At 41.8% G+C, this 24,478-nt stretch overlaps 1 protein-coding gene across 1 annotated transcript; it reads right to left on the bottom strand.

Moving 5' to 3' along the window:
• Positions 1–20,640: 20,640 nt before the first annotated feature.
• Positions 20,641–22,079, bottom strand: LOC121548271 (zinc finger BED domain-containing protein 4-like). Its single transcript, XM_041859691.2, has 2 exons — positions 21,511–22,079; positions 20,641–21,309 (listed from the first exon to the last, which is right to left on the bottom strand). Exons 1-2 carry the CDS (start codon positions 21,894–21,896, stop codon positions 20,649–20,651), a joined length of 1,047 nt encoding a protein of 348 aa, XP_041715625.2. The 5' UTR covers positions 21,897–22,079; the 3' UTR covers positions 20,641–20,648.
• Positions 22,080–24,478: the final 2,399 nt, after the last annotated feature.

Raw genomic sequence — 24,478 nt, 5'->3', positions numbered from 1 at the left:
CGTCTACTATTTCTACCTCAGGATAGCCTCTGTTAAGTCCATTCTCAATCTGATGGGCAAGGCTGGAAAAAGTCAGTTTATCTTTCTGGCCCGGTTCACCTATCTGACCAGAAATTTTTAACTCTTTGCGCCAGTATGAGCCGGGCTGTGCACTGGGTGAGAGCTGCATGCTCCTCTGAAGATGGGCAGGGGTTGGGGCTGGCGCAGAGAATCACTGGCTTGGTCTGCAGTACTCTGCTCAGTTCCCACCCCTTGTTGTGGGGTTACAGTTCTCAGTCCCTCTATTCTGTGATGTGTTCTGGCTGTTTCAATATCATGGTCAGTTTGCCCTGTCTTGCTATCTATGCCACTGATCATCTCTGTCATTTTGTCTTTAAGTAACAATAATTCCGACATGCCGCCATCTTCTAACTCTGCAACTTCCTCTCTTTCAAGGAACATCATAATGTGAGTCATCAGTGATATGCGGGATTTGTCTTGAACATCTCTTCTCTGTTCGCCTGATATGTCAAGGAAATCACATACGTCTAGTAACTTGTCTTTAGTCAGGGTGTGCAATTCTCCTACTACCTCTTCCTGTAGTTCTTCCAAGGCGGTTGTCATGTTGACAGGACAGGAGGAACCTTTACTGTGCAGGAGTTGACTCTGAATTAGATGGTCCTTACTGTCTCTGATGGTCTCTCAACGGCCTCAGTTGACACGTACTTAACCCCCCAACTTCCAGCTCCCCTCGAACAGCAACACTTTCCTCACTGCAGCCTGCCTGGGTTGTTATGTAGGGATTTAGCTGGCTCGGAATTCAGCGACCAGGATGTGGAAGCCGGACATCTGAGCAGCAATCTCAGCGGAGCCTCCAAAATGTTACACCCCTGAAAAAGGGGGAGAAATAATCACGAACGTGACGCAGTTATGTTTCCTCACTGACAAATTTAGTGTAATGATTTTACAAAAATACCACATTTTACAGAACAACAGATCTACAGGAACCAGAGTTTTGTAGGGTACAAAGCTTATTCAAGTCACAACAGCATAAACTGTAATTCACTAAAACATATACAAATGTTTCAATATAACTGTCAAACACAAAGTAGCTTTAGCTCAGTAACCCATAACTACATTTATCAACCATGTCAACAAAGTATTCGAAACACATTATACAAATAACCCCAAATATTATATTAACAACGCACATATTCATTCACAATTAGCATAAAATGGCAGCTACTCTCAGTACAGAAGCTATCGCTGCAACCAAGCAGATTACAGTCACACACGCACCTAATAACTCTCTTCAACTTAACTCTAACTTCCTCAAGATGTTACTAACACATACCTTAAACTCTCTTCACAGGTTAGCAAGTTATTACATTCAAATTAACTCGTTTCATATCAATAACGTACCTGAAAAAGGGGAGAAATAATCACGAACGTGACGCAGTTATGTTTCCTCACTGACAAATTTAGTGTAATGAGAAAAAGACCGCGATTCCCCCAGGAAGTTGGGTGGAGACCAGAGCAATCGATCTCAGGCTCATAGATTAAGAGCATTAAGTAGATCACAGATGAACACTTTTACCCTTAAATTAGGCACCACAAACTAAAGTAGTCAATATAACATTTACACATTCCTCTTACAATATTAACCCTTTGACTCTTGACGGATTTTAAACACATTTATGCATTTTATCAATCTCTATGAACTAGTACTGGATGCATTATCTTTTTTAACCTTAGATATTTTAAGATCCTTACATACCATGAACTTACTAATACTTTTTAGTGTATAACAGGCTATGAATATGTCCTTTAACCTGTCACACATGGAGGAATGGAGGTGTAGATGGGGGATGTTGAGAAGGAGGTGAGGGGTGGGACTGTGTGCGTGCATAAGAGAGTGAGAGTGTAGACACGTGCGGGTGAGGGTTTGTGTGTGTGTGTGGTGTGTTGGGGGGGACAAGGTTATTCAATACAATGTTTTTAGTGTTTCAGGTCAGCAGTACCACATACTCTTACTGTACTACAACTCTTGGTAGTGAACAGACCTTGTCAATTCAACTCCCATGTTGAAGGATTTCATCTGTTTGGCCATTAAAGACCACAATGACATGTTAAACATACATTATGGCAATGTCAACCATTCAGCGACCTCACAAAGCCTTTCTGTTCACAGACTGAATGGAAACGTCCCCTTTATAGTCTTGTATTATACCAAAAGATATGCGAGAAAACTGAGTCTGATTGTGAGAGCTGCCATTTTTCTGAATGACACAATGGCTAAGTCATCTGGCCTGAAAAAGGAATGAAAAAGTTAGCACAATCACCCCATTCAAACTGATCAAATCAGCTTATCTGTTAATTTATTTTTGCTCGTCAAATGAGGTTGATGATTTGATTTAGCCTTTATTGTGAGTTGGTTACAGTAACCGGAATGTCGCTAATAATGTCATCTTGTGAAAGGAGACTATCACCCATAAAATCCAATAAAAAAAGGGATTTAATCTTAGAAAATGGAGCCCCCCTTTCTTCCATTAGGATAATCAAATGACACATTTTCATGGTTACAAAAGGTGATTTATAGAAGGCTTAGTGAGATGGGGTGCTTATTACCACTTCTTTATTACGTGTTTTTAGAGTCCGTTTTCAGAAAAATGTTATTTTGGTATGAAAGACATTGTTAAAGTTCAATTTCCAGCCACTGCCTCAACTTCAGTCACCACAGATAATAGGAAATCAATAGCAATCAGGGGAAGAGGAAAAATGCAATTATTATCTCTTTCTAGATGCTGTGTGGGTTCTATACCTTGTGGGAGGACAGAAAGAGAGGATAACTCCCCTCCCTACTTCAAGAACTTAGACTTCTCCAGTACAACCCTTAGAACAATATGTGATACTAGATCAAATACAACACACTCTTCTGTGCCCTTTTTTCACCACAGTTTTACATACTGTCTAGAACACTGTATAGAGCTCAATTAATATGATCTCTGTTGGAATTGGTCTGTACTGTACAACTAATGTATAGATTACAAAAAGGCTAGACTAGAGTCATCTCTATAGCCTTCAGTCTACAATGTGAATGATGTCGATTTCACGCTCCAATATGATTCCTTGTACTGTACTATTTTTGCTCTCTCATTGTGTGATGTAGGGCAGACTGAGTGTAGTTTGGTCTGCTTTATTTGTAATTGAATATACCCAGAGATATAGAGATTGAGATTTATTTTGGTATTACACGATCGCTTAGATCTTTTCTCAACATGTTTTGCTGAAAGGTAGAGCACACACAGTTGATTGCAACAAATTGGTTTAGTTTCTTGTCAGTAAAATTGATATATTCTACAAGGAAATGGTTAATTCCATGAGTTATGTTTCTCCATGTATTATCTCTCATTATATCTCAGTGCTCCTCGTATTATATCAGCATGATAGTATCCCTCAGAGCCGTGCTCATGCATTCCCCATCTAACCTTGGAAGATTAGGCCTTCCAGGGAAGTCTAGAGCCAACATGCTAAATTAGTCAGACCTGAATTGTACAGTATAGTAGGCCTCAGGACAAGCCTTTTTTATCCTAGTTTTAGATTTGGTTAGAGGCTTGAATGAGGATATTGGAGTTTTGGTACATGGAGTTTTGGTACATGGATGCTGTAAATATGGATGGAGAGGATTTGCAGAATACCAACTTGAGACACACTGGGACTTTTGTGTATGTCATGCAATGTCAATGCTAAATTTGCACTAAAGTTTGAATTTCGCAAGCATATCACAAGTAACAATTCATCCCTAAGTGAATATGATACAGCAGAGGTGTGGCTAGTAGAATAGGAATGACTGCGATATCGCAGTCAGTGTCACGCCCTGGCTCTGGGGACTATTATATGTTGAGCCAGGGTGTTAGTTTCTATGTTTAGTGTTCTATGTTCATGTTCTAGTTCATGTGTTTCTATGTTGGCCGGGGTGGTTCCCAATCAGAGGCAGCTGTGGCTTGTTGTGGCCTGTTTTGCACTTGTCATTTGTGGGATCTTGATCTGTATAGGTTTGTGTTGGTGAACCTTTTGACGTCACGTATCGTTTTGTTGTTTTTGTTGTAGTATATTAAAGTACTCATTAAAAGATGTACGCCTATCACGCTGCGCCTTGGTCCGGTTCTTACGACGATCGTGACAGAAGATTCCACCAATTAAGGACCAAGCAGCGTGTCCAGGAGCAAACGCCGGAGGTAACGCTAGTGGATGTCCTCCTCGGTTGGGGGAAGATCACAGAGGAGGAGGCCGTCCGCTACCGGAGGGCGATGAGGGAGGATGTCCAGGCAGGAGAGGAGAAGTGGCGCCAACCGGGTCGTCGTCGGACAGACGAGAGGCAACCCCAATAAAAAATGTTGGGGGGGCACACGGCATGGACGACGGGGATGCTGGAGGCAGCTACAGGACGTATCGGTAGAATAGGAGAGGAGGCCACCAGGTTACGGGGGCTATTGGTCATGAGGGAGCAGGAGTTAGTTGGTCAGAGGGAGGAGCTACTGGAGGCGATAAGGGAGAAGGAGAGTGTAGAGGCACGGCGAGAGGAACTGGTTAGGCAGCAGAGGGAGCGGAGGTTTATGAGGAAACCCAGTCCCGCTCCTCGCACTAAGCAAGTGGTGTGTGTCACCAGTCCGGTCCGACCCGTTCCTGCTCCCCGCACTAAGTTAGTGGTGCGTGTTCCCAGTCCGGCCCGACCCGTTCCTGCTCCCCGCACTAAGTTAGTGGTGCGTGTTCCCAGTACGGCCCGACCCGTTCCTGCTCCCCGCACTAAGTTAGTGGTGCGTGTTCCCAGTACGGCCCAACCCGTTCCTGTTCCCCGTACTAAGTTAGTGGTGCGTGTTCCCAGTCCGGCCTGATCCGTTCCTGCCCCTCGCACCAAGCCAGTGGTGCGCGTCGCCAGCCTGGCCCGGCCTGTTCCTGCCCCTCGCACCAAGCCTGTGGTGCGCGTCGCCAGCCCGGCCTGTTCCTGCCCCTCGCACCAAGCCAGTGGTGCGCGTCGCCAGCCCGGCCCGGCCTGTTCCTGCCCCTCGTACCAATCCTGTGGTGCGCGTCGCCAGCCCGGCCCGGCCTGTTCCTGCTCCCCGCACCAAGCCAGTGGTGCGCGTCGCCAGCCCGGTCCGGCCTGTTCCTGCTCCCCGCACCAAGCCAGTGGTGCGCGTCGCCAGCCCGGTCCGGCCTGTTCCTGCTCCCCGCACCAAGCCAGTGGTGCGCGTCGTCAGTCCGGCACAGCCCGTGCCTGTTCCACCGGTGCCTGGTCAGCTGCTCCACATTGGAGCCTAAGCAATCCGCTCCACCGATGTCCGGTCCAGCTCCGGCCAGCGGGGCCGGACCAGACCAGGGGCGCTACGGGGGGGTAGCTAGAGAGTGGTGGTCACGCCTGGAGCCGGATCCGCCTCCGAGGCGGAATGCCCACCCGGTCCCTCCCCTGTTGGGTTTAGTTGGCGCGGTCGCAGTCCGCCTTTGGGGGGGGGGTACTGTCACGCCCTGGCTCTGGGGACTATTATATGCTGAGCCAGGGTGTTAGTTTCTATGTTTAGTGTTCTATGTTCATGTTCTAGTTCATGTGTTTCTATGTTGGCCGGGGTGGTTCCCAATCAGAGGCAGCTGTGGCTTGTTGTCTCTGATTGGGAACCATACTTAGGCAGCCTGTTTTGCACTTGTCATTTGTGGGATCTTGATCTGTATAGGTTTGAGTTGGTGAACCTTTTGACTTCACGTATCGTTTTGTTGTTTTTGTTGTAGTATATTAAAGTACTCATTAAAAGATGTACGCCTATCACGCTGCGCCTTGGTCCGGTTCTTACAACGATCGTGACAGTCAGGGCCATATCCAACATGAGATCCCAATGTAGCTGGCTACCTCAAACTTTCACACACATTAGGGTCTGTATTCAAAAGCGTCTCAGTAGGATTGCTGATCTAGGATCAGGTCCCAATGTCCTTATCATCCTTATTATGTTCTCAAAAGGCAAAACTGATCCTATATCAGCATTCCTATCCTGAGACTCTTAATATGGGTCAGGCCCAGATTATTGAAAACATTCATTTCCCCACTCTTCCTGACAGAACAAGCATGTTCTGGCCGTGGTGGCCATCGACAAGAGGCTGGAGAACTTGAATAAGTCCTGGAGCTGATCCTGAAGGACCTCAACGACTACCTGGAGAGGAAGCGCCTCTACTTCCTACGATACTTCTTCCCTTCCAACATCAAGCTGCTGGAGGTCCTCCCTGAAATCAAAGACACCACCAGGTTAGACCACTTGCACGCTATCCTTACACCTGTTCAGATCTGGGATCAAATTCTATTTGACATCATTCAAAATACTTCAGTTGGGTTGAATGAACTTGCGTAGCGCAATGAAACCAATGGAATAGTCTGAAAATGGCAAGCCCCCTCCATCTGGCACTCCAGGCAGGCTAAAGCAAACGCTAAAAGTATTTCAACTATTTCAAATAGTATTTGAACCCAGGTCTACAACAAAGTCCTATCCCTGTGGGAATACCCCAATTTACTAGTGTGTCACTGTGTAAATGATGCGTTGTATTGTGGGATTGATAGGTGGGTAAATGGTATGATTTGTATTCCCTCCCAATTTTAAGAAGCGCACAAGCTTTGCAACAGTGTAAACGCTTTGTAAATCTGTCCCTTTAAGCTTTAAAAGTGGGTCATCTTTGTGGGTAAAGTGTTCCTCGCCCAAGGTCCTGGAGTGCAACTAAACTGAGGCATGCAATCACTAGCTTGATTGTGACGCCCCTGAAATTGATTGCTCTTGAAAACTCACAGCTCAGGCCTTTGGTGTAAAGACTAGCACACATCGCACCGAATGTGCATCTAGCTTTCATCTGTCGATCATTCAGCTCACTGTTTTAGGGACCACCTGCTGTAGATGTCTGACTGCCACCATTTTTCACACGATTTAGAATCGCTGCGCACTTGGTTCGCAAATTACGTTCAGAGGTGCTAAGTACTCTCGGCCAGCAAACGCTATTAGTGTGTCTGAGCCCTCACCATTTGTTAGGAAGGACTAAACTGTATTAGGCTATTGTATTTGTGTGGGTATGATCTTAGCTATATTAGGCATGGAATAGCTATAACTGTCAATTGTTAGGTTAAGTGTTGGATATCCCTTTGGTTGCATTGTAAATGTGATATGTATCAGATGTTAGGGTTAAACAATAGATACAGTGAAGTGTAGTGGTTGGTCATACAGTAAGTGGAGGCTTTAAAGTAGTGGTGGCATTTGAGTTCCTTCCATAGTGAGGTATGTTGGAATATTTACATAATGTAGTAGGTGTTTGTCACAACTCCTGCTCAGAGAATAACCTCCCAAAGTCAGATTTGAACAGAACACACAACTTGGCCTCTACACGCTGCAGACAATTCATTCAACAAATCTTTTTTTCTTCACCACATTATAAAGAGGGCTCAAAAGAGATACAAAAAAGCAATTTAACTCAGTCGGGGCCTTGAAAAACTAATTTCAAGCCTTGAAAATCCTGTACTTACTGTGGGAATTTAATTATAGAATGTCTTCTTCTCCCCACGACACTCTGCCCTACTTACTCCACTGTGGCTCCCCGAGCAGGCGAAAGGCTGATAAGCAAGCCTTGTTTTACTTCACCCAAGGTATTTGGTTAATAATGAATGTGATTTCAGACAAAGGAGGCTCAGCCCTTTACTCTTCTTCTCTCTTTCTTTTTTTCACCTTCTCTGTTTACTCCCCTACTGCCATGAATTTCATCAGCGACATGCCGATTTTGGCGAGGCGATGAATCCATTGCCAACCTGAATAGGACCTAGTGTGCCATCTTAATGCCCTGTTGAGCAAGGATGCACTAGTTGCCCATCTGTACGCCTTCACTTTAGTCCTTTCTGTATCAAAGTTTTGCTAGGCTGTCCGTGTCAACCCTCGCATCCTTTTTATGCACCCCTAAAATGTTCTCCATTGACACTGCTTGGATGCTTTATGATTTGTTTCAAAAAATTTGGAACAGCAGGACTGTCCTCCTTTTTCAGATTAAAAAAAAAGATTTCCCCAAGTGTTCTACTTCAATCCAACACTTCATAACGTATTACAAAGTAATTAGTCACAGGAAGCCTAACAAAAGGCCAATGCGTGGTGTTCTGCGTGTGTCATGTGTGAGATTTGCTTAGTCTCTTTTGTGTTCCACGACTGGTGGTTAGACAACAATCAATAACTGATTATCATCGGGATTAGGACAGATACAAGAGTTTGCATGCTGTGTGAATAACATATATATATATTTTTTTTCCAGGCAAACCCTTACTTGCAATATAATAATCACAAGCAGCAGGCCTATAAGATATGTTCCTACTGTGGCAGTGTCAAACAGATAGGAAGGAAAGTAATGTATGGAAAGCAAGGAACTTGCCACCCAGGGGGGAGAGATAAATAGGCCACCTGCTTACAATTCGATTATGCCTGGTATTAAAGGGATGATTCATCCTAAAATCTAAAGTTTGTTAGTTTTGTCGCCTAGGATGATCTAGTGGTCTAAGCCGCTGCGTCCAGAACACATACAGTTGAAGTCGGAAGTTTACATACACCTTAGCCAAATATATTTAAAGTTTTTCACAATTCCTGACATTTAATCCTAGTAAAAATTCCCTGTTTTAGGTCAGTTAGGATCACCACTTTATTTTAAGAATGTGAAATGTCAGAATAATAGTAGAGAGAATGATTTATTTCAGCTTTTATTTCTTTCATCACATTCCCAGTGGGTCAGAAGTTTACATACACTCAATTAGTATTTGGTAGCATTGCCTTTAAATAGTTTAACTTGGGTCAAATGATCCGGATAGCCTTCTACGAGCTTTCCACATTAAGTTAGGTGAATTTCTGCCCATTCCTCCTGACAGAGCTGGTGTAACTGAGTCAGGTTGGTTGTCCTCTTTGCTCGCACACGCTTTTTCAGTTCTGCCCACACATTTTCTATAGGATTGAGGTCAGGGCTTTGTGATGACCACTCCAATACCTTGACTTTGTTGTCCTTAAGCCATTTTGCCACAACTTTGGAAGTATGCTTGGGGTCATTGTCAGTCGCTCTGGATAAGAGCGTCTGCTAAATGATGTAAATGTGAAATTGTCCATTTGGAAGACCCATTTGCCACCAAGCTTTAACTTCCTGACTGATGTCTTGAGATGTTGCTTCAATATATCCACATAATTTTCCTTCCTCATGATGCCATCTATTTTGTGAAGTGCACCAGACCCTCCTGCAGCAAAGCACCCACACAGCATGATGCTGCCACCCTCGTGCTTCACGGTTGGGATGGTGTTCTTCGGCTTGCAAGTCTGCCCCTTTTTCCTCCAAACATAACGATGGTCATTATGGCCAAACAGTTCTATTTTTGTTTCATCAGACCAGAGGACATTTCTCCAAAAAGTACGATCTTTGTCCCCATGTGCAGTTGCAAACCGTAGTCTGGCTTTTTTATGGCGGTTTTGGAGCAGTGGCTTCTTCCTTGCTGAGCGGCCTTTCAGGTTATGTCGATATAGGACTCATTTTACTGTGGATATAGATACTTTTGTACCTGTTTCCTCCAGCATCTTCACAAGGTCCTTTGCTGTTGTTCTGGGATTGATTTGCACTTTTCGCACCGAAGTATGTTCATCTCTATGAGACAGAACGCGTCTCCTTCCTGAGCGGTATGACGGCTGCGTGGTCCCATGGTGTTTATACTTGCGTACTATTGTTTGTACAGAGCAATGTGGTACCTTCAGGCGTTTGGAAATTGCTCCCAAGGATGAACCAGACTTGTGGAGGTCATCCATTTTGTTCTGTGGTCTATGCTGATATCTTTTGATTTTCCCATGATGTCAAGCAAAGAGGCACTGAGTTTGAAGGTAAGCCTTGAAATACATCCACAGGCACACCTCCAATTGACTCAAGTGATGTCAATTAGCCTATCAGAAGCTTCTAAAGCCATGAAATCATTTTCTGGAATTTTCCAAGCTGTTTAAAGGCACAGTCAACTTAGTGTATGTAAACTTCTGACCAACTAGAATTGTGCTACAGTGAATTATAAGTGAAATAATCTGTCTGTAAACAATTGTTGGAAAAAGTGGTTGAAAAACGGGTTTTAATGACTCCAACCTATGTGTATGTAAACTTCCGACTTCAACTGTATATCGCTGCATATATCGCTGCATGGGTTAGAATCCGGCCCACTGCTATTTCAGCACACTCGCTCCTCTTTCCTCTTTCTCTATTCTATACAATAAACAAAAAAATACAAGAGGAGTGGGACTGCCCCACTCCTTAATTTTTTGGGGTCAGTTTTGATACTTTAAAAGTGGTCTGAATTCAAACTCTATCCATGTAATCTGTTTTGTGCGTCCGGCTATAGGCGTACAGTGTCTTCAGAAAGTATTCACACCCCTTGACTTTTTCCACATTTTGTTGTGTTACAAGGTGGGATTAAAAAAATAATACTTTAATGTCAAGGTGGAAGAAAAATTAGATAATTTGTACAACATCTATGAAAAATAAAACACTAATATATCTTGATTACATAAGTATTCAAGCCTCTAAGTCAATGCATGTTAGAATCACCTTTGGCAGTGATTACAGCTGTGAGTCTTCAAGCTCTGACAAGTTGGTTGTTGATCATTGCTACACAGACATTTTCAAGTCTTGCCATATATTTTCAAGCTGATTTAAGTCAAAACTGAACCTAGGCCACACTGGAACATTCAATGTTGTCTTGGTTAGCAATGCCAGTGTATATTTGTCCTTGTGTTTTAGGTTACTGTCCTGTTGAAAGGTGAATTTGTCTCCCAGATTCTGTTGGAAAGCAGACTAAACCAGGTTTTCCTCTAGGATTCTGCCTCTGCTTAGCTCTATTCCATTTATTTTTATCCTACAAAAACTCCCTAGTCCTTGCCGATGACAACCATACCCATAACATGATGCAGCCACCACTATGCTTGAAAATATGAAGAGTGATAGTCAGTGATGTGTTGTGTTGGATTTGCCCCAATCATAACTTTTTTATACAGGACATAAAGTTAATTTCTTTGCCCAAGTTTTGCAGTTTTACTTTGGTGCTTTATTGCAAACAGAATGCACGTTTTGGAATATTTGTATTCTGTACAAGCTTCCTTCTTTTCACTCTGTCATTTAGGTTAGTATTGAAGAGTAATTACAATGTTGTTAATCCTTCTTCAGTTTTCTCCTATCACAGCCATTAAACTCTGTAACTGTTTTAAAGTCACCATTGCCTTATGGTGAAATCCCTGAGCGGTTACCTTACCTTCGTCTCCGGCAACTGAATTAGGAAGGTCGCCTATATCTTTGTAGTGACTGGGTGTATTGATAGACCATCCAAAGTGTAATTAATAACTTCACCAGTGGCGGCCAGTGCCGTTTAAGATGAGGGAGGATGGTATTTATTTTTATAAGCATGGCCTTATTTCTATTACTGCATGTTGGATGACTGTCAAACATATTCCATTCCCCCAGCTCAATGTAACATCGATAGGTTTAGGCTACTACACATTATACTAGCATTGTACCTACAGTGGGGAGAACAAGTATTTGATACACTGCCGATATTGCAGGTTTTCCTACTTACAGAGCATGTAGAGGTCTATCATTTTTATCATAGGTACACTTCAACTGTGAGAGACGGAATCTAAAACAAAAATCCAGAAAATCACATTGTATGATTTTTAAGTAATTAATTTGCATTTTATTGCATGACATAAGTATCTGATCACCTACCAACCAGTAAGAATTCCGGCTCTCACAGACCTGTTAGTTTTTCTTTAAGATGCCCTCCTGTTCTCCACTCATTACCTGTATTAACTGCACCTGTTTGAACTCGTTACCTGTATAAAAGACACCTGTCCACACACTCAATCAAACAGACTCCAACCTCTCCACAATGGCCAAGACCAGAGAGCTGTGTAAGGACATCAGGGATAAAACTGCACCGTATTGAGGGGAGGATGGATGGGGCCATGTATCGCGAGATCTTGGCCAACAACCTCCTTCCCTCAGTAAGAGCATTGAAGATGGGTCGTGGCTGGGTCTTCCAGCATGACAACGACCCAAAACACACAGCCAGGGCAACTAAGGAGTGGCTCCGTAAGAAGCATCTCAAGGTCCTGGAGTGGCCTAGCCAGTCTCCAGACCTGAACCCAATAGAACATCTTTGGAGTGAGCTGAAAGTCCGTATTGCCCAGCGACAGCCCAGAAACCTGAAGGATCTGGAGAAGGTCTGTATGGAGGAGTGGGCCAAAATCCCTGCTGCAGTGCGTGTGTCGTATATGATGAATGGTGGCAATTATCGCTGTCAACAAAGAGTCCGTTATGCTGCATCATGTTAGAAGTTTTATTCATACCACGAGGTTACAGCATAAATTACAGACACGCGTTGTCCGGAGAACGACTCGCCAGATTGTTATGCTCGTTCTAACGTCTCACCGTTTAACCCCTATTTATAAACACTGCTGCCCCCTCTTCTGGCCAATCACCAGTCTCCCCTGTCTACAACCCACCCCCTGTCTGTGGTATGTGGTATTACACCTAAAACATTCCCTCTTGATACTACCATAAACAACATTCTATTTCTTCATGAAAAACATTTAACAAAGGCATAATCTTCAGATACTATATTCCCCCCTTTCGAGACGAACTAAACGTCTCGAAACCAAACAGAATAGGATTATGACTAGTAACAACTTATCTTATTAAGTATCTTTAACCTTAAACCAAAACATTCTCCTCTAGAGTGTAAATACCTTTCTTATGAAATATGAATAACTGTTGATGAAGTGTGAACACATTACTATGAATTATGAATAAATCTTTATGGAGTGTGAGAGCGAAAAACTGTCCGGCAACCTTTGTTCCAAATCCATCCATCCATCAATCAAGACAGTAAAATTCTCTCACGGTCCCTCTGCCCCAGGCAACCACCGCAGTACTCCAGATAAACTCATAAACCATGTAAATGCATTTGAAACTATGATGTAATTAAATACACATGTAAGCCCTGCAAACAAAATCCTATCCATAAACATCCATTGTACGGCTGGTCAACCCATCGAATCGTACAATGAATCTCTCCCTTCCTAGACCTTCTCTGTCCCTAAACATTCACCGAAATAAACAAAAGCATCTAAGATCCTCATCTGCATTCAATAACATCAAACATCATTCTACTAAAATCAATACCTAAGAATATGACACAATTATGTATTACACATCAAATATGTCTATATTTCATTGCAGACACTGGAATGTAGTCCACTACACTTCATCTCCTCCGTATTCTCCTCCTCCAATCTCGACTTCCACTGCATCGTTGATGATGGAATCAGCCACACCCTCCTTGTTTCATCTCCTCCAGTCATATTGTCCCTTCATATTGTCTTTGTTTGAGTCACATGTTCCCCAAATGCTTCTGGAATGACAAGAAAATAAACGACCAAACAGTATCCTTTGCAAAACAACCACTTTCAAATTAAACCTCCATTTCACCTAAGAATCTAAAAAATGATACATAAATGATGCATGAATCACATTAACCTATCCCCCCTTGATTCATAAATCATACTAAAAATCATACTAAAATCAGCCTACAAAATGTTTTCTTTGAAACAATAAACATAAAATGATCAAATAATCAAAAAGGATATTTATCCATCAGTTCCACTTGTCAATCTTTATCCAGATCAGGAACAGTCAACACCGGCATCTGAGTGTTGTCTCCAGGCACCACTTCTCCAACCTATCTCAATCTCATAACTTTATCAAAAGTCAGTACAAACATCACACAGTGTTATCAAAGCTGAAACTAAAATCTGACCCATCACTGCCCCTACTGGCCTAACTGATCTTGCAACCAAATCTTCTCAGATCTCCCAAATGTTACACCATATCATGGAAGAGGTCCCCCCTTCTCCCTTAGACTCATTCTCCAATGGTAGGCTTGAAGACTATGACATGTAGCCATGTCACCCTTTTAACCCTAGATTTAGCTGTGTTCGGTGCTAACTCTCTTTTAATAGTAAAAGCCTCATATGGAAGCTTCAATGTTGACATGTAACCAAATCCTGTCCATCCCTAATGTAAGAATATAGATGCTTTATCACCCCCAAACCCCTAAATATCTCTAAGATTCCCCATAGTCACATTGTCAGTCAAAAGCTAATCATTTAACCATCAAAGTCCTGCTTTTCTACCACCTGGTACATAAAAATTACATTATATTTGTCATCTCTAACCTTATGTTCATGCTTATCCAAAGTTATCATATAACATCCCAATATGATATTCCCATAAACATACCCTTTACCTCATATGTTTTATTAGAACAACAACAACTTTTAGCCCTCAATGTTTCACCTGAATACTTCAGGTTTCCACTGTTACCTGACCTTACTTTCCATCTAACAATTCCCATAGGGTAATCCCTTTACCCAAGAACACTTAACCCTACTGTTCTGACAACTACATTATTTTATCTGTCAATGACTGTTGCCGATACCACAGTCATGACAAAGCATAACCCTGACCCAGACCCGCTAGAGGCTGCGCAACCGTCCAACACGTCTTGGGCTGGCATCCCCAACAGACATCAACCCTCAAGATTCCTCACTGATTCTTACAGAATGAGTTAATCTATCTCTAATTTTCACAACAGAGGAACGAGCAGCACTGATCAGATGCCCCCCCCCTCTGTCATCAAAATCAAAAGACCCCATCCCGCAGCTTCCATGATGAATCTCTCTTCTCCGTTTCAGATTAATCTATATTGCTCTCTACTACTATCTGCTCTGCTTTTTAACCCTATTCGTCGTAACCTAAACCCCTGAGTCTCTCTTGCTGCCTCCTTTAATTTCAGAAAAGTTGTTGTCATCCTTCCTACATTTGCTATTACCATCGTATCATTAATCCCTTCCCAAAGTTACCATTAACGTTGTTGATTTAGTTGATGAATTAAAACCCTTAATTCCCTCTAGTGGGAAACTACCAACATCCTATTCGATTATTCCCTATTGGAGTGACTACTGTAATAAACTTATCCTTAACTCCCTCTGTGACTGTGGAAAGTTTTACAGACTTCAAATCTTCCATTATAAGCATCACCTTACAAATTACATAGCCCTTTAACCAATAATTCTTAACCGGAACAAATTTCTATGCTTTCACTAGATAAGTACACATATTCTCCCTGACCTTTCTCTGTAACATTACGCAACATAAGTGAACAGTCACTCCTAACCCTCTTCTAAACTATACCTCCTTTTACTCCTGGTCCTGATAACAACACTTATTCTCCATAATTATCTCTCCATATGGGAGAAACGTCCCCATCCTAAACCCTAATAAGTGTTTTCCCCCTAAAATTGGTGCTGTATTGGTTCCCTTATAATCAAATGCGATATATTTATGACTTTAATACCTATCAATGTTGAAAGAGTTAAATTGCTTCTCTCTGTTGTTCTAATAGACTGAAGTGTTAATGTCCTTATTTACTCCTAGTTTCCCCCAGTTTTCCCCTAAAACTTTGAACTCTTTCCTTGTACTTCCATCCATCACCACTAGTGTCACTTTTTCCCCAAATCTCAGTCCTATCTCTAAATCCCTGACTTTCAAACTTTTGATTACACAAAGTACACCTATAATGACCTTGATCTCCCTGCTGGAAACTGTAAATATAGATACTCAATCACCCTCAAATCATTCAGCAACACATACTTTCTCAATGCATCTGCTCCTAATCGATTTAAACTCCTACCATATCTTCCCACTAAACTTTAAAATGTCCTTCCTCACTGTTCTCTCTCTGTCTTACTACTAACTTTGAAACTTAGCTTACTGTCTCAGAGTTCCTTCACCCCTAGTTCTCCTAACTTATTTTAATCTAATCTTTTCTCTCATAACATTTAAAACCTTTTCCCCTGATTTATTGACAAAATCTCTTACCACCAAATTTTTAGAATATGTGATTGGGAAAGTTCCCCACCTGCTTCTGACTCATTACACACAGACTTGGCAAAACGACTAACCCCCTTTTAGCCTAGCCTAGCCTGAAATCCCTTAATGTAAGAATGTAACCCAGAATAATAATCACCCCTTTTAACTTTTCAGACAGATTGTCTTAGACAGTCTAGTGTACATCTTATTGTACAATTCAATTCTCTTCCCAACACTGCAATAACAGTATCTTCTAATATTAGTATGTCTATTTTGATGAACTGTTTTACTACCTCAAATCCCTATCCTAATTCGTTATCAATTAGTGATATGTTTAACCTCTTTAGGCCTAAACCCAGATAAGTTTTTCCCCTATTCACTATCACTTCTAATGGTCGGTTGTTTTTACTTCAATTGTTGGCTATTTTCTCTTCTTCTCTAATCGATGCTATCAGCTGATACCCCCCTTCTGGATATTCTAGGCACTCTAGAATATTTAGTGTTCACCTGGAGAACAGGTGATCTTGAATTGCCCCTGTATCTTCCTTAAAAATGTTCTCTGTTCTTCCTCCTAACTTGTTGCATGAACAGGTAAAGTACCCAATCTGTCCATAATTATACCAGTCTTCTGAAAGTTGCTGAAAGTGTAGCTGAAATATTCCTCCTTCTTCTTTGTTCTTCTCCCTCTCCAATTCTGTGTCTGTCCAGAAACTGGCGGTCGATATGGAACATCTGGTCCCCCCTTGGCTGGTACAATTGCATTTGATATTGTTCAGTTGAAGCTGTGACAGTGATTGTTGATTTGGTTCACTCTGATTCTTCATACTTTTCTTCTTCTCCACCACCAGTTATAAGTTGTATTTGATTGAGTTTTCTTCGTCCAGTTCTTCTCGTTGTGGACCTATCAGTATTCTTCAAAAGGTTATCTTCTAATTTCTGTTCTTGAAATATCATCTTCCATCATCTTCTGTGCCAGTCCTTGTAGGACAAACTCCTCTTGAAAATAAAGCACCTTTAATCTCCAAATCTTCATCGCTTTCTTCATCTTCAACTTCCATCAGAGATCAAATCTCTAGTATCCATTTCTTCTTTCCTCTCTTGCCACTTCCCTCTGATCACAGAGTCACCTCCACCCATGACCTCTCATGAATCACTCTCATTCTCCATCATCCTCTTCCCCTTCATCTTTCTAAACCTCCTTCTCTTCGTTTCCAGACATGTCGGTTCTTCTTACTTCTGGAGTTTTGAATTCATCTTCATCGATCGTTTCTGCTCGTATTCGTCTTCATCTCTGATGCCATAATCACCCTGCTGGATGATGTCTTTCTGCTGAATCCATATGTGAGAAAGGTGTACTAACTTCTGCCATTAGTCTCTCCTAACACTACTTTGATTAAAAAATGACTATTTTAATCAATTTTCCCCTATATCAAGCCCTTTATATTCCTTTATTGTGAACTATGTTATTCTAACCTGTATAGCCTAAGTAGCCTTCCCCCCTGTAATTCTTAATATAACCTAAACAAATCCATTAACAATCCTGAATAATTAACCCCAATTCCTATTCCTATGTCACCAATATCGATTAGTGTTGAGTATATTACCACAACCCATCAAATGCAAGTAAATGCAAGTTAGTCATCTTCAGACTAAAATACCCATAAACAAAGCCTTCTAACCTTACAACCCTTCAATACTCCAATTCCCATAACCCCTTGCTCTATTAGCTCTAATTATCATAAATGTACAGAAGACTCCTCAATCCATCCTGGATTCCCAACACATCTGTAATTAAACCCCAGTGATGCACATAGCCTCCAAAATGCAATTTTTAATGAAATAGTATTTGCCAAGTCTATGTAAAATCGTCATAACATCACATATCCTGTTAGGGAAAGATTCTGTAACCATAATCAGTACCAAAACCTTTTTGACTTGATCCTCTGCCACGTGACGTGATCACTTCCTGTATCTCCTCGCTCCCCCTCTCTCTCCTGTCTCTCATGACAAGGAATAAAGACACAAGAACAGCTTTTAGTAGTTCATGCCATCACTGAGTATTTCCAACCATTCAATATTCATTCGTTCTACCTTTTCCCTCTAAGACTAAACTCAAAACTAACTAAAACGCTCAAAAACATTTATTTTTATTCGTTATTTAATTATTTAATTCACTCTAAGACTAATCCGTTACCATATATTTAATTTATAAATTCAATAGGTCCCAAACCAGTTTCATCTTAACCCCCCACCGTTTAAACTAGAATCATCGTGTTAAAATCTCCTTGTGCCTATTTGTTTCGTCGTCTGTGTCCCTCTGTCTCCCCCTGCAGTTTAACCAATGTGTTGTTCTGCAGAATCCCACGCATGCGCAAATATCATTTTAAAATTAAACGCATCCCCATACATTTACTAAATAGATCGCTCCAAACCATTTCATTTAATTTTAATCGTCTTTTAATTTAATTAATTATACTCCGTCAACATATATTTGATTTATACCTTTACTACATATCGCCAAATAGTTTCCCGTTCAAATAAAAGTCACTCTAACGATTTTAAAAGATGGTGTCCACCTTTCCTTCTCAGTAGCTATTAAACCCCTGCAAAGAAACCCCTGCAAAGAAACCCCAAAGACCTCTGACCCTAAGCCACCATTTTGTTTTGTAGGCTCAACGCGACCTCATGTCGTAGTTGTTAGCCCCGTAAAATCACACGCACATGCGCACAACCCCTTAAGCCCATGCTTCCCACACAATAGACCGATAGCATTACGCTACAGCGTCACCATTATATACCTTATAATCACACAATTACACATAACAGAGCTCACAAAACATATAACCTGACTTACAAACACATAAACAAGTTTAGGAGACTTTCACCCGTCGCAACGGAATCTCTAAGGATACGTTAGCCTGTAGCACACAACACAACTAGCCCTTAACCTTAGCCACTAGCTACCTGCAGCCTACCACACAGAAACATACCCTGCACTGGCCTATTTATTTTTTTAACCTATTTCTCCTACCGTTTTTGTTGCCGAGACTAATGACCATTACACCGAGAAATCAGATCCAATCAAACATCCCGTCGGACGAGAGTCAAATCATAATCACAATCAGATAAACCTCATTAATCCGAGCTCTCTTTAAAAAAAAGAAACCCACCGAATATACATTCTATCGTACACACGGATTTGCCAGCCCATTATCTAAAATGGCCCCCTCGGGGTCTTGAAGCGGTCCAGTGCCCTAAAGAATGCGCATATCTGCCTTAATCGTCATTGTCACCCGTTACCAATGAAATCTATCTTAATGCTCTAAATCCTCATTGTCACCCGTTACCAATGAAAATCTATCTTATCATTGCCTATCGTTACCAATGAAATATAAACTTATTGCTCTAAATTATCATTGTCTATCGTTACCAATGAAATAACATTTTAGCAGACTCCAGTCGACCAGCAAACAACGCCACCTGAGGCCAGGTTATAATGGAACATCACCTCAGTGTACACAAGTCATATCCAATCTAACAAACTCCGAAGCAGCAAGAACACTCACCCTTTCCATGCCTCAGAGAGAGTTAGCTCGGCGATTGACTGAAACACAGAAGAGACGCAAAACCAGCCCCACGTTGGGCGCCATTATGTCGTATATGATGAATGGTGGCAATTATCGCTGTCAACAAAGAGTCCGTTATGCTGCATCATGTTAGAAGTTTTATTCATACCACGAGGTTACAGCATAAATTACAGACACGCGTTGTCCGGAGAACGACTTCGCCAGATTGTTATGCTCGTTCTAACGTCTCACCGTTTAACCCCTATTTATAAACACTGCTGCCCCCTCTTCTGGCCAATCACCAGTCTCCCCTGTCTACAACCCACCCCCTGTCTGTGGTATGTGGTATTACACCTAAAACATTCCCTCTTGATACTACCATAAACAACATTCTATTTCTTCATGAAAAACATTTAACAAAGGCATAATCTTCAGATACTATACGTGCAAACCTGGTCAAGACCTACAGGAAACGTATTATCTCTGTAATTGCAAACAAAGGTTTCTGTACCAAATATTAAGTTCTGCTTTTCTGATGTATCAAATACTTATGTCATGCAATAAAATTAGGGCTGTCAAATGATTAAAATTTTTAATCAAATTAATCAGAATTTTCAGTGGATTAATCATGATTAATCACTATTTGCAATTACACCTGAATCCTAACCATTTTTTTTCTGAAATGCATACCAAAAGATAAATAACAGGACACAGATACATAATTTTCATATTATGTCTGTTTATTAACACAGCCAAATAATGGTGTTTTAAATCAAGCTGAAACATACTACACACCATAATATTTGTCTTTGTAATGTTCCATCACTTCCTCTGTGGCATTCCTCTTAACCAGGATGTACAATTTACAGTATTCAATTGAACAGAAAGCAATAAATGTAGTCAAATCATAACAGTGACCTACCACATTTTTGCACAATTTGAGTCATCTGTGGAAAAAAACATTTTCAATAAAACTTTTAAATCAAACCAAAGAACAATCTTTTACCTTTTCCTCCATTCTTTAATCCAGTTGCTCAAAAATCCAGTTGCTAACTACTATAACATGTTGCACTGAAACTGGTCTTTTTGTTTGAACATCACCTTTCAAATCTACTGAGCTTCATCATCTTTCAGCCAGTTGCTGAGGCAAACTAACTTGTTCACATTTTCTGAAAGTAAAGCTGACCTTTTCTTGTTCACAATGTGACCTGCAACTGAGAAAAGTCGTTCACAGGGAACAGTGGTTGCAGGAGTGGCTAGATATTTGTGAGCTAGTGAGGCCAGCTTCTCATGGGCTCCTGAATGAGATGCCCACCACCTCAAGGGGCAGTCCTCCAATTTAATGGTGGGCTCTGCTCTGTACCTCTGTATGGCAGGTTGGACCTCTTCATCTTCTGATTCTGAATCTGAGCCCATTTGCAGAAGGCTGATTTTCTTCCTGGGTGGCCCATCATCATGTGTCTGTGAAGACCTTCTGGGTGATTCTTGTTGCAGCATCCCTTCAAGTGTGGTCCACACCTCTTCCCTGTCTGTCTTGGGCAGGCATTTCAAGTCTTTGAAACGAGGATCCAAAACTGTAGCAATCTGGAGCCATGCATTGTTGAGCTGTTCTTGACGGGATGCTAGGTCCTCCTTGAACTTGGTCTTGAATCTCACCACATATGCAGGGTCCTCATCACAGGCTTCCATCTTGAGACGCAAGTGGCAGAGAGAAGGTAGTACCACAGAACAGGAGACATAGGCCTCTCCACCCAGGAGCTCAGTTACATACCTACGCACACAAACACACACATGCACACAGAGACAGTGTATTATTAGAACAGTGGTTATCAACATATTATTATTATTATTATTATTATTATCATCATCATTATTTTTTACATAGATACATGTTATTGATATTTGACTTGGTTTAATTCATTCCAGAAAATAATCAAAGCGATGTTATTTGATAAGTTACAGACTGATTTACCTGCATGGCTCTAGAAGTGTCTCCAGCCTCTGCAGTTTATCCCACTCTGCTGCGGTCGGCAAAACGAGTTTGTGCTCCTGATTGTCCAGGGCTGCGATGACAGCCTCTTTATTTCTGCTCACGCGCTTGACCATTTCCAGCGTCGAATTCCAACGTGTTGGAACATCCTGGATCAATGGCTCTTGCTTCTTTCCCAGGCTGACTTGTTGTGCTTGAAGCTCCGCAGCATTTGCTGGGCTGTGCTTAAAATGACCGACAACTTTGCGAGCCTTGGCCAAAGCATTTACAAAGCCGCTGTCAGCAAGACTCACTGTGACACTTCTCTGCACCATGTGAGCGACACAGTTCATGTGTTCATAGCGTGTAAGTCGAATTGCGGCAACCATGTTGCGTGCACTGTCAGTCCCAATGGTTGTAGTCTTGCCCTCGATGTCCCACTCACGTGCAACAGACAGGAACTGTTCTTTACAAGCCTCCGCAAAATGACGCTCCTCAGTTTTTAATATAGTCAGCGCAAAAGACTTCAGTTCCCACGTGTCACTGATTAAATGTGCAGTTACTCCGAGGTAATTGTTGTTACTCACTGATGTCCAATGGTCTCCTGTCAGGGCGATATGATTTACTTGAGCCAAGACCTCTTTCCTTTTTTCTTTTCGTTTTCATAGAGCTTGTGGATTTTCTTCATAACTGTGGCTCTTGACGGTGGCTTATAGAATGAGTCTTGAGACGCCACTTGCAAAACATCAAGGAAACCTGAGTCTTCTACAATGCTAATGGGTCTACAATCCTTTGCAATCCATTTTGCTATTGTGTTGGTCAAATTATCTGAGGTTGATTTTGTTAATTGCCTGCAAACATTCAGCGTGGTCTGGCGCAAACCACTTGCTGAATCTGACGGCCCAGCAAACGCATGTTTGGCGTTGACATGGTACTTCAAGCTTGAACAGCTCCGGTGAAATTGAAACTCCTTCTTACAAATCTTGCAAATAACCTTGTACTTGTTAACTGTACCATCATCATTCTTTTTATATTTGAATCCGTCAATAGGCCCACTTTGCTCACCTTGCTCCATCTCGCCTCTAGCTCCCAACCACTTTCCTGACCTGAATAATTTGTCACACTGCGCATGCGTGAAATGCGTTAAAAAAATTGACGTAATTAACAGCAAACAACGAATTAACGTCGTTAACGCGCTATTTTTGACAGCCCTAAATAAAATGCAAATTAATTACTTAAAAATCATACAATGTGATTTTCTGGATTTTTGTTTTAGATTCAGTCTCTCACAGTTGAAGTGTACCTATGATAATAATTACAGACCTCTACATGCTTTGTAAGTAGGAAAACCTGCAAAATCGGCAGTGTATCAAATACTTGTTCTCCCCACTGTATATCCAATCATGAGGTTGCCTATGATTGAACGTTTACAATGTAGGTGCACAGGTCGAGAGCAAATTGGAGTAATCAAGGTGACAGACAGGGACACATTTAATACCATCTTGCACACTCTTGCCTGCACCTAGCTGATCTAGTGTGTAATCATTAGTCCATCAGTTGCAAACGAGAGTTTCTAATGGACAAATTCAGGTATGTTTATCCCTGTACCGTTTGCTTCCGTTTTTCAACAGAATGGGCGGAATGAATACACCTCTGATCACACGCAAACACGGTTCACTTTCTTAGCAACCACATACAGAATGATCTCTTTGCACGTTGTATTGTTAGGCCTACTGCTGCTAGGTAGCTCTCTCTCTGCTCTCCCCCTCCCCTCTGTCTGTCCTTGATTGCAGGAGTGAAGTCTGGTGTGCACACCCTGGCTCTGGGACTCTATATGTTGAGCCAGGGTGTGTTAATTCTGTTGTGTTTATTTCTATGTTGGCTAGAGTGACTCCCAATCAGAGGCAACGAGTGTCAGCTGTCGTTGGTTGTCTCTGATTGGGAGCCATATTTAAACTGTCTGTTTTCCCTTTGTGTTTGTGGGTTCTTGTTCCGTGTTCGGTCATTGATACCGTGGACTTCACGAGTCGTTTCTTGTTTTGTATTGTGTTTACACTTTAACTAATTAAAGTATGTTCGTTCATCACGCTGCGCCTTGGTCTGTTCAATATGACGATCGTGACATATATTCCTTCTTGCATATACGCACTCTCCTCCTTTCACCTTTTCCTTTTGCTTGTGGACTTCAGTGCACAACACATTAGCTGTCTGTGACCAGGCAAAAAAAACGTTCCGAGCCCAAACTTCATATCATAACCGCTAACCGCTACACACAGCCTACATCGTTGTCATCATATTAGCTAACGTCATAGTCAACATAGCTGTAGAACTGATGCGTTAGTAATCCCGCTACAATCATGCAGTACGGTGTACAGTCAGCAAGCAGTTTAGCAGCTACACTGGTGGGCCTGGTGGCATTACATTTATAAAACCAAAAGCTTACCTTGACTTGGAAGAGTTCCAGTGTTGGATAACCATAGCCAGCTAGCTAACATACTGTAGCATCCCTCTCTGTTTGAGACGGGTGTTTGAGTAGGCTAAACTAGCTAGCTGCATTTGCTAGCTATGTAATTGTTTCTCCTTCATTGTTGAAGACATGTATTTTTTGAAAACTGTTCAACAATTGTCTTTCTTTCTCTTTGAGTCAACTACTCACCACATTTTATGCACTGCAGTGCTAGCTAGCTGTAGCTTATACTTTCATTACTAGATTCATTCTCTGATCCTTTGATTGGGTGGACAACATGTCAGTTCATGCTGCAAGAGCTCTGACAGGTTGGAGGATGTCCTCCAGAAGTCATAATTACTGTGTAAGTCTATGGAAGAGGGTGAGAACCATGAGCCTCCTAGGATTTGTATTGAAGTCAATGTACCCAGAGGAGGACGGAAACAAGCTTTCTTCCGGCTACACCATGGTGCTACCCTACAGAGTGCTGTTGAGGAAACTGTAGACCTTCATAGAAAAACAGTG

This window comes from Coregonus clupeaformis, chromosome 40 (genome assembly GCF_020615455.1).
Source record: "Coregonus clupeaformis isolate EN_2021a chromosome 40, ASM2061545v1, whole genome shotgun sequence".
Taxonomy (NCBI): domain Eukaryota; kingdom Metazoa; phylum Chordata; class Actinopteri; order Salmoniformes; family Salmonidae; genus Coregonus; species Coregonus clupeaformis.
Note: the sequence above shows the minus strand (reverse complement) of the source record. Positions and strands in the feature narration are given on the sequence as shown.

Coding starts and splice junctions, on each gene's coding strand:
- LOC121548271 (XM_041859691.2), bottom strand. CDS start 21,896: ATGGTTGCCGCAATTCGACTTACACGCTATGAACACATGAACTGTGTC. Junction 21,310..21,510: donor ACACTTCTAGAGCCATGCAG/GTAAATCAGTCT, acceptor TTGTGTGCGTAG/GTATGTAACTGAGCTCCTGG.